This window comes from Juglans regia, chromosome 7, assembly GCF_001411555.2.
Source record: "Juglans regia cultivar Chandler chromosome 7, Walnut 2.0, whole genome shotgun sequence".
NCBI classification, from domain to species: Eukaryota; Viridiplantae; Streptophyta; class Magnoliopsida; order Fagales; family Juglandaceae; genus Juglans; species Juglans regia.
This window is the reverse complement of record NC_049907.1, coordinates 15,010,936-15,022,356: the sequence shown is the minus strand read 5'-3', so window position 1 is coordinate 15,022,356 and position 11,421 is coordinate 15,010,936. Positions and strand designations below refer to the sequence as shown.

General features: G+C 33.5%; 1 protein-coding gene across 3 annotated transcripts; it reads left to right on the top strand.

Moving 5' to 3' along the window:
- The first annotated feature begins 2,044 nt into the window (after positions 1-2,044).
- On the top strand, positions 2,045-11,146 carry LOC109004260 (YTH domain-containing protein ECT4). 3 transcript variants are annotated; one of them, XM_018982756.2, is made up of 8 exons: positions 2,045-2,203; positions 4,428-4,465; positions 4,572-4,746; positions 5,997-6,073; positions 6,181-6,669; positions 8,057-8,596; positions 9,440-9,652; positions 10,329-11,146. In XM_018982756.2, exons 1-8 carry the CDS (start codon positions 2,176-2,178, stop codon positions 10,701-10,703), a joined length of 1,935 nt encoding a protein of 644 aa, XP_018838301.1. In that variant the 5' UTR covers positions 2,045-2,175; the 3' UTR covers positions 10,704-11,146. The 3 variants fall into 3 exon arrangements, with proteins under 3 accessions (XP_018838301.1, XP_018838299.1, XP_018838300.1); XM_018982754.2 differs by having other exon boundaries at positions 2,050-2,203; positions 4,389-4,465; XM_018982755.2 differs by having other exon boundaries at positions 2,052-2,203; positions 4,285-4,465.
- The last annotated feature ends 275 nt before the right edge of the window (positions 11,147-11,421 follow it).

Below are 11,421 nucleotides of genomic sequence, written 5' to 3'. Positions count from 1 at the left end.
TCTTCATTTTTTAAAAGATGACAACCCTATTTTATCTTCTTTTTTTTTTTTAACTCTTTTGTTGCTTCAATTTGAACAAATATTAACACGGAATATCTCAAAATATCTGTAAATATTAATAAAATTATTTGAAATATTTTAAAATATATCAAAATATCTATATATAGTAAATAAATAGTTTGTAAATAGTAATGAGATTATTTCGTTCAAATGCTTGGATTTTGGAAAACGGTAGCACTACTATGCCGCCCAAGTTTGACTAGTAGGTGTGCCCCTAATGCAAGTTGTACTCTTTTGTTTTTTTTGCTTTTTCTTTTAAACATCTTTAAATATTTTGAAAAAAATAAAAAGAAATATTGATACACTAATAATCACTTCCTTAACCATTAAGTAAACAAATTAAAAATAAAATATATGAGCGGTCAAATTGATGGGGCAAACTCAAGTGGCATAATATCATTTTCCTTTAAAAAAATGAGAAAGATAAAATTAAAAAAAATTATTATAAATTAAAAAAAAACTATTTGAATATAATTTTTTAATATAGTTTTTATTTTAAAATTTGAAAAAATTGTATTATTTTTTATGTTTTATTGGAAAGTTTGGGAAAATTGTATTGAGTTTTTTATTTGAATAATAATTAGGTACCGATTAGATAAAAAAAATTTTAAAATTAAAAAATAAAAAATATTTTTTTATTTAAATGATATTTGAAAAAAATATATACGAGAATACTAGAATATACAAAAATATCAGTGGACAAACAGGCCCTAAAAACTGTTTGTAAAGTTTGGGACTGACTTTGGAGGTGGTGGAATGTACAGACCGCAGATTACCGAACCGAACCCCCACAACCCAAGGGCTCGTGTGCAGTAGAATTGGATGCGGTCGTCCAAACTAGGGATCTGAAGACAGATTTTAATTTTCTTGTACGGACAATTCTAGGGAGGGTACATATCAAATATGAATATTAGTGTAAATAATTTTTTTTGAACATCGTTAATCATTAATAAAAAATAAAAAAATATAACTTTACTAATATTCACTTCTTTAATTATTATAAAAAAATAAAAAATATAAGTAAATACATTTAAAAATTATATTTGCATTTTCTTTCCTTGTATGGTTAAATAAGGTGAGCCCACAAAATAAAACAAATCTTTTTAATGCTAACATTATTTATTACCAAACAAACAAAAATACAATTTAGTGCCTCTTTTGGAAAAATACTAAATTAGCATTTTTCAAAAAAGAAAAACATTATAATTTATTATAGTTTCATCTTATTAATTTTTCAATGAGAAGTATTGCAATAATAAAAAGATCTTATAAAAATAAATCTATAATTTGACATTACTTCATATTATATGCTAATAACTTTATATTAAAAAAAAATTTACAATCTAACATACCACATCAAATCATATGAATTTATGAATTTACTTTTCTGAAATCTCTTTGTGCTTAAAATATTTATCTTTCTTAATTTATCAAAAAATATTTACAATTTTATAATAATATATTAGGAGTACATACCATTAAAATCCAAGTCAACTTATTTATTTTAGAGTTATTTTATTATTAAGCCGGTGAGTAGTGTATACAATCCATATAACATAAATAATAAGATTTTTTTTTGTAATATTGAAATTTTAAAATTTATCCTTTAAATCAAATTATGACACGCAAGCATTTTAGTACGTATACTTTACGTACCGACTTGAGAATATAATTTCTTTTTATTTTATTATACTGATAAGACATTATTTATTAAGTTTTTTTTTCTTAAATAATATAAGAGTTGATCTAAAAATTATGAATTAATTTTTCAAATTTTAAAAAATAAAAAATTAATTAATTGAAAATATATCATAATAAAATGAAAATTAGATAACAGGAATTAAAAACTATAATATATGAGTAACATAAGTAACTTACAGAAAAATTAAAAATTGGTAAATTAAACTAAATCAGAAAGCCAGAAAGTTCATCTTGTTTCTGCAAAATATATATATATATATGTATATATAAATATAAATATGATACACCGATGTGCATATGCCATCATTGCTGCCAAGGGATAGACATAGATATTATTATATCTGTCCCTTTTGTGTGTCTTGTGATTAGATTCTTGTGCTGGTTTTGAAGATCCTTGCCTTTTTTCGTAGTTTCATGGCGGCAAGTCCAGATCGTACCCCTGGTACCTCTTCAATTTCTTCTCTGTCCTTCTATTTTATCTCTATATTATTTCAATGGTTTTTCAACTTGGTGTTGTTATAGTTATTGTTCTTCGTCTTTCGGGGTGTCTTGCTTTGATGGGTGCAACTACTTTTTTTTTAATCTTTTATTACGAATCTACTACGACGTCAATGATTATGTTTTGTTGTATCTAACTGGATTGCTCTGGAAAAGTTAGTGACTGGGGATTATGGGATAAGTTTGTTCTTGCTTGCCGGGATTGATGGGATGTTTCACTTTGGGTTTTATCTTTTCCGTGTTTTTTTTCTTTTGGGGTTTCTGCAAATTTTTGATGTTTCGTTAAGGGCCTAAGGCGTACTCTATGTTGGGATCTGGGATCTGTGTGGTGTAAGGTGTTTTTGATGGGTTAACGCGTACTCTATATTGATGCTTTTGATGTTTCCGATCATATCTAAATTCTCCTCCTCTTCCTGCTCCCCCCCATCATTTCAATTTATTCGAATTCTTTGTAGAACATTACTTTGGTTTGAAAATTGCTATTTACAGTAGGTAATGATTATTCCGACACTGTGGACTGTTACCGTTTAACTCTGCTAATATTAAGATGGTGCTAGTATGGCGATAATTCGATGAGGTCATACGGAACCTTTTTCTTTTTCCATAGCAGAGTTCATACAGATTATTTATAGGTTGACAGCATATGTTCATTATAAATATTGTAGTGGATGCAAATGGTGGAGCATGAGATTGGTATCTCAGGTGTACACCTTGAAGTTACTATGTGAATGTGAAATTGCAAGAGTCGTCAAACATTGTGATTTGGAAAAGACAAATAAATCTAGTCCTACAGCTCGCCTACAGCTTCGTTTACCATGATAATTATATCTGTGATTGCTGTCATCATTTGCTGATTTTACTGGAGAGGGGGAAGGGGATCTAATTGTTTTTTTTATTGAATCTGTATGAGATGGACGAAGTGGGACATGCGACTGGAGTGGTTGTGATTATGGGATATTGGACAAGTTGTGGAGACACTTTCTAAGATTTTGCCACCATTGATCATGTTTGCTTTGGTGCATTATGGTTGTTGAATTGTATGTTCATAAAAGGAGTTATGGGTATCAACTGTTGTGGACATGGTGATGTGTTCCCTAATGCAGATTATCAATTGGATTTGATTTTGAAACTTCTAGATGATAGTTGTATGATCGGGTCAAAATAATTTAATGAGCATCCTGTATTTCATAAAAATTCGCGGCAATATAATCCTTACATAAAGGCCATCCTGTCCAGCTTTCCGGCATTAAGATACGTTTCAGACATGGATGATTATCATAAAGGATTCCCAACATATCATAAGATTCTCTTTCTTGAAAATCCACACTTGCATGTGCTGCATTAATCGGTTGTTTTGAAATCTTAAAGCATATAAGGCATATAAGGCATCCTTGTAAGTTGTGTTAATGTTGTTGTGTGTATCTTTTATGTAATTAAGATTTTTATCATAAGGAGAGATGAATCAAGAATGTACAGCTTCTGTGGTTTTTATAATTACACAATACACCCCATCATCATAAGAGCATTAATCATCTAGTTCCTTTCTCATGGCCATACAATTTACAAAATATTTAAGATGCATGTTCAAGATCCAGTTTGTGGATTTTTCGTCCAGCAATGCATTCATTGAATAGATGCAATAATTTTATGTAGTTTCAAATTTTATCAGGTCCTAGCCCCAAAGGCTAGTTTATTATTCCTTGGAGAACATGTTAAGTATAGTAAAGGTTCTCATTTCCCAAGAATAAGAAGTGGCAAAGTGAAGGATAAAAAAAAAATAATTGGAAAAAAAAAAATAAAGAAAGAGAAGAATTCAATTACTTTTTTGATGTTTGGGTCCTTTGAATCTGCATTTCTGCTTGGTCAATTTATTTTAAATAAGCTTCTACCTTTTTTTGTGCTTTATAGAGGCTCTCCTCTTTCATCTTTTATTCTTCGTTGTAATTAATAGCAAAACTATAGTTCTATGATGAGTACTTCTTACTTTAAAACTATTCACGTTCTTCATTTATCATGCATGCATAGGTGTGCACGCGTGGATTTGTGCTCACATGTTTATAGCGTCAAGTTTTCCTATGCCCAAATTTAGCTTTGGGTTGTCAATAATTTGTACTTCCTGTGTTTTTAAGACTCTACTATGTCACTGAGCTTACTGATCATGGATGCAGAAGAGAAACCTTCTCAACCTGATAACAATAATGAACAGGTAGTTGTCAATCACTTAATTATCTTCCATTTTGTCGCTGTTTCTATCAAATAACTTTGAAGTAAATATTTTTAGTGGTATTTTTCATCTTTGTATGTGTTTCCAGCCTCATCCAATAAAGAATGAGATTGCAGTTGCTCCTAACAATTCTCAGGATGCTGCCACAGTAGTCCATCCAAGGGATGCTGCAGGTCTAACAGGTTCATTTGCTTCAAGTGGAGATCGCTCTGTTTACCCACCTAACGTCTATGCTCCTCAGGCCCAGCCCTTCTACTATCGAGGTTACTTTCCATTCCTCTGGAGTTAGATTTGAAGCCATAAAATTAGGCTACTGTTTCTGAATGCAGTGTGAAAATTTACCTCTTTTTGTTGATCCTCTTTCTGATTATGGTTTTGCAGCTTTATTAATAACAAAATTTTCCATTTGCATGCATAGCAGTCCAATGGTAATCCTTTTTTTTTTTTTGGGTTTCTGTAGTAAGGCCTGCATGCATATATGTTTTGAAGAAATGAATGATTTTCTACAAACTTAGGACAATATTTGGAAACTCTTTTGTTGCTTAGTTTGGTTAACAGCTAATATGCTGTATTCACATCTTATTTTGACTCATGATTTAGGTCGTGGTTTAAGTTGGAAGAAGATAATAAAGATACTGGCTTCCTTCGTTTTCCTTTTATACAGAATACAATCATGTCTTAAGATACTAAATCCTAATGGATCCAGATGTCTGTACAGGTGTAGGTGTGGTAAATCAAACCTGAAGTGTGCTTTTACTTATAGTAATTCTGAATTTTGATGAAACTTGCAGAGATTAACGTGAATAACTGAATATAGAAAACCAGTTGTTAGGTCTGTACACTTTAGGTTCATAAGTTTTGCTTCGCAATCAGTTTGTGTTTTTAAATTTGAGTTAGGGCATGCTTGAATTGAAGATTTTCTTGAAAATATTTCAAATCCTTGAGAAAAGTTTTAGAGAGGTTTTTGTGAGGTTTCGTGAAAGTGAATGGAGCCATAGAAGCTATGTTCAGGTTGAGAAAATTGATGCAAATTTTTAGGAAAGTTTGTTTTTTTTTTAAAGGTTTTTGTTAAAGTTATTTTGGTTTTTGTGCTTTTTAGATCATAAAAACCGATGCAAAGGGATAGAAGATGAAAACTATTTTCAGGAGATGATTTTTTTTCTTTTTCTTAGATGTGCCCTTAGTCATAGAGGGACCGAGATTTGAGTTTATGGATTGCTTTATTCTCTCAATGTATATGATGCATGCGGTTACTACATTGCTCGTCAGTTGCATTTAAATTGTGGAAATTTTGTAATTTTAAGGAGCCGAGTATTATTACTTTGTATGCTTGTTGAGAGAGTATCCAGCGAGGATCATTGCCCAATAAATAGGATCATGCTTTAAGATTTTTTTGTTATGATGTTATATTTAAAGCCATTAATTGGCAATGTATTACTGTAACTCCATAGTTATGCTATCATCAGATGTATATAAAGAAAGTGCCATTTTCTTATCTGTTATGGAACCTCAGGTTATGACAGTGCAAGTGGTGAATGGGATGAATATCCTCCATATGTCAATGCTGAGGGAATGGAAATTGGATCTCCTGTAAGTATTTTGTTCTCTCTCCTCATGGAAATTGGATCTCCTGGAAATCGGTCTTTCTTAGATTAAACTTATTGTATTGTTTCTTTTTTTTCTTTTTAATTAATCAGGGTGTCTACAATGACAACCCTTCTCTGCTGTTCCATTCTGGATATGGATACAACCCACAAATGCCATATGGACCATATTCCCCAGTCACAACACCGTTGCCCTCTGTAGGTGGAGATGCACAGTTATACTCCCCCCAGCAGTTTCCATTCTCTGGGCCACCTTATTACCAGCAGTTAGTCCCACCTAGCATGCCATATTCACCAACACCAGTTTCACAGCCAGAGCTCACTGTTGATCAACAAGGTGATGGCATGCTCTTTGGACAAAGGCCTGGTTTTCCACCTGCGGGATCCTTCAGCAGAGGCAGTTTTCCTGGTGGCCTAGGTTTTCATGATTCTCTGCAAGGGATTGAAGGAGTAAGATCTGGAGGCATTTGGTCAGATTGGTCTAAACCTTCAGACAGGCAGAGGTCTTTTATGCCTTTCTCACCAGCTGTATCTCCACAGCCTGTTGGCACACTTGGGTCATTTGGACAGAATGTTGGAATGGTTTGTTCTCCTACTACATATGCATACTTGTCTATTTGTGGGGATTGCTTTGAAAATCTCATTTTATTTGACTTTTTCGTTGTTGACAATTTAGCAGACCTTTTGTCCCTTTTCTCTAATTAAAGTAAGGAGAATGTAAAAATTTAGATATTATTCTAGGTACATGTGCATTTCGACAAAATATTGATTTTTTTTTTCTGCGAAGCAAGTCTGCAGTTCAGAGTCCATGGTAAAGAATTGGCAAAGCCTGTAGACGACTCAGCTACCCTATTTTTCTGGCTGTCTATGGTGCATAAGACTAACAGAAACATTTACTTACCCTTCCCACGCCTGGGCAACTAAACAAATTAAGATAGAATAATAGGAACATAAGATTGTTTCTAAATTCATATTCTATTAGGATGACTATGATATTCAGGTTATATAAAAAACTGTTAAAATTTATAGTTTGCTAAACTGTAGGATATGGATTATTTTCTGTTGTCCTTGTATTTCAAAATTGATGTGCCAACAGCATTGGGGATAAATCCTATTTAGTGTGGGTCATTATGACTCGAAAAATATATATATTTTTTTATGAGTATTACCACTCAAAACAGTTTTTTGATAAGTGAGTATTATGACTAAAAATATTAAAAGAGAAACAATAGTTTATGCTAATTATAATGCGATTTAATTGTCATATGTGTGATCCTGACACCCGTAAGTAGTTGGATTTCTCTTATCAGATGATTGGAGTTGCAAAGTATTGATTTAGCTTGAAGTGTGTAATGAGTTGGTCTGACACCTGAAAATATGTGTTAATTTTTTCAAGGGAGTACAGTTGCTGCTTTCGTCTCAAGAGTTTCCATAGCAGTCAGTCTTTTTACAAATAATGAAATAATGATGGAACATCTGGGAAAAGGGAAGAAAGTAAAAAAATAAAAACAATGAGTTGAATATGTCCATTTACTGGGAAATTTTTGAATTACTCACAAAATCCCAAGTAATATGCTTCTGTTCATATTCTTACATATTTATTTATTTTTTCCTTGTAAATGGAAAACCATGCATATGCAATAAGCTATTCTCTATTCTCAAATGACATGTGACTAATGGAATTTGATAGGATTCAAACTGAAATTTTAAAGTTATCTAAGTGGGTCTGAAGAATGTAAGTGCTAACTTGATGCTTTGTAGTTGGATGTTCATTAACATGGGAGCTTTATTAATACCCTTGGTTTGCCATTATTGCTTGTGTTTTGGAAAAATTTTTCCAAACTTCTATGAATGTGCTACCATGGGATTACTGTCTACCTTTGTCAATATGAATTGATTTTTGCTGGTATCTGAACCTAGGTGAAATCATGCTGAATCTAAAGAGACAATGATATGTGATTTTATACAGGCTTCTCATCAGCAAAAACCATTGTATGGGTATGGATCTGGTTTGAACCCCTATAACCGAGGCTATTTGCCTAGTGGTTTCAATCAGGGGTCAAGCTTTGGAAGTGCGTCCATTTCCAGTTTGGGATCAAATGGTCGGAGCTGGCTTTCACTGGAGAATAGCAAAAGACACCTCAGGGAAAGTGGTTCTCTGTGCAGTTGTAATGGTACTCCTGACATCCTCAGTGAGCAGAACCGAGGACCAAGAGCCTCAAAGCCAAAGAGTCAAACCATAGCTGACAATAATCCTTCCGTTGAAAATAATAAGCGTAGCTCTTCTACTGCCAAGATCCATGATGATTCACTCAACCGACCAGATTTTGTCACAGAGTACAATGATGCCAAGTTCTTCATCATAAAATCTTACAGTGAGGATAATGTTCATAAGAGTATCAAATATGGTGTCTGGGCCAGCACACCAAATGGGAATAGAAAATTAGATGCTGCTTATCGTGAAGCTCAGGAGAAGCAAGATACTTGCCCAATCTTTCTATTCTTTTCGGTAAATATCTGTTCATCGAGTTCATAGGGACAAGAACATAGCTTGATCTGTATACTTTATGATAATATTTATCTTGAATTATTACTGTCAACTTGGGCTGATGAAGAACCAGTTAAACCATGATGATAACTATCATTAGGTGATTTTAAGGCGGTGGCATGAATTAGGGTTTACATATAACTTCAGATTTATTTCATTCAAGAAAGTTATACCCTTGAACTGATTTTTTAGCATGCTTAGTCTCAGTGGCTCATGTCTTGTTGACGTGCCCTGGAACTTATTGTATAGGAAGGATCTCTGTTCAAGCATCACAGTTGATATTAGTTTTAAGGAGTACTTTTGTAAGAAAAGTGATGGCAGCTATTTGGTTCACCTTTCTCTAGCATGTTGAGTTTCATTTGTAAATATTTTTTGTTATGGTTAAACCTACTCTTGTAGCATTTCCTTTCCAAATGGAACGAAATCTGTTGGAGAATTTTGAGTTTTCTGACCGGCACCATTTCTATATTGAAAAAAAAACAAGTGTTATTCTTGTTGTAGACATATGCTCGACTGTTTATGAACTTTTTGAAAGATTTGCTACTGGTAGTTACAATGTTGACTATAGTTTTCATGATATTCGTTGGATTTATTTAGAAGTGCTTTATACCAAGCTCTAGCCTGATACTAAGCTCTGGCAGGATTTTGGATATGCCTTGACCATTATACTATCTTCTAGCCCTTGAAGAAATTTAGTCTTTCCCACTATATCATTTTTGTATATTCAGGTTCTTTTTTACCTTTTTTTTTTTATTTTGTTTTTTTATTTTGCGCTGGTCACAGAATTGTTGCTGTTCCTTGCAGGTGAATGCCAGTGCTCAGTTTTGTGGGGTGGCTGAAATGTTTGGACCTGTTGATTTTGACAAGAGTGTGGATTATTGGCAGCAAGATAAATGGAGTGGGCAATTTCCTGTGAAGTGGCATATAATCAAAGATGTCCCAAACAGTCAGTTCCGTCACATTGTACTTGAAAATAATGACAACAAGCCTGTAACTAACAGTCGAGACACACAGGAGGTAGGAATTTTACAGAACACTTTTTATGCTTGCCAATTTAGGAACCCATTCTTCAGTTTTTTGACTGGTTTTTAAAAATGCATCAATGAGATCTAGCTCAAATGGCACCCCCACTACGCTCATAATAACAGGGTGGAGGATGTGGTTGTGGGCTCAAGACCCATTAAGTAATGTGTAACTTTCCAATCGGAAACAACCCAAAGAAACAAAACGCATTGCCAAATTTTTTCTTCAGTCAGACAAAAATCTTTACCCATTAGCTGTTGTCTTTTGAACCAGAGTTTGGCTGTTTCTTTGTGGAAAGTTACTTGGTTTTCACTTGTGGAAAAAAAAAAAAAATTGTGGTTCTCATCTGCAATCCCTGTGAATTCGCTAAAACACTGAAACGTAGATCTTTCTCCAAAAAATAATTTAAGAAAAACCAATATGCAATCTCTCTGTGATTGTCCCATCCTCTGGAATCCCATTCCTTGTCCTTGATTGCAGATGATTCGAAGATTTCTTTCTTCTTCTTTTTTTCTGTCTTTCCTACTTATCATAAGATCTCAATCTTGTCTTCTTTATTCTGGATGAGGTCCATTATAGTGTTCTACATACAGTTCTGCAATTTGGATTTAAACTTTCTTATTTTTAAGCTCTGGTTCTGCACCTATGTTTGAAATGTAATATATTGCAGGTGAAGTTGGAGCAGGGTATTGAGATGTTGAACATTTTCAAGAATTATGAAACGGATATGTCCATTCTAGATGATTTTGATTTTTATGAAGAGAGGCAGAAAGCCATGAAAGAAAGGAAAGCTCGACAACAAGTGGGTCTGATGGCTGTTGGAGTAGTTGGAGACAGTGAACACAGAAATGCCGTTACACTATCGGGTGATTTCATCAAGCAGATGTCAAAGAGTTTTGCTCAAGTCGTTTGCATGGACGAGGGTAGCAAAGAGGTAACAACTCTTGCGGAAAGAGCTAGTTCTGCCTCAGATGGCTCAATGGGTGGCAGAGTCAAACTTGAAGATTCTATTACAGCAGCTGTCTCTCCAACTCATACCAGTTAGGAGGACATGTCAATGCTGGGAGCTTTTTGCAAGGCTTGCTGTACCGTATGTGATTACAAACTTGGTTACTACTCTTTTTGAGGACCAGTATTATATATTGTTAGAACATAAGGTTTGCCGGTATTTAAATGAAAAGGTTTCAGATTTTACGAAGCCAATAGGGTTCCTGTGTGATTGTTGTTGTTGGGTTTTGGTGAGAGTAGTAGTGTGAAGATGCTGATGTTTTTTGGGTTGTAAATCTCATTGTTTCAGGTATTGAATGTTGTAAAGCACACTGCGCTAAAAGACTGAATAATTCGGGTTTTAGGGTATACAAATGACCCTAGTTGTCTGTCGGTCACCACAGGAAACCTCCTAGACTTCCAACTTGTAAGCCTAACGTGCACTGCTAAATAAAATGACTTGAAATAAGGATCCTAGATGTCCTTGTTTACCTTGATGCCTTTTACCTTTGTTCATTATTTATTTTTATTTTTAGTTTTATTTTTATTTTTTGGGCAAAATGTAAGGACACTAGATGTCACCCACTAAAACCTCCTACACTTCAACTTGTAGCCTGCATCTTGGATTCTTTCTTATTTCTTCTTGTAAGTTATTGCCCGGACTCCTTATTTCATCTGGAAGATAATCCTTTCTATTTTTACTTTTAAGTGGTGACTATTCTTTTAGAGTAAAACATGAGGTATTTTGGTGAATTGGATTCGAAATCGGGAAATTA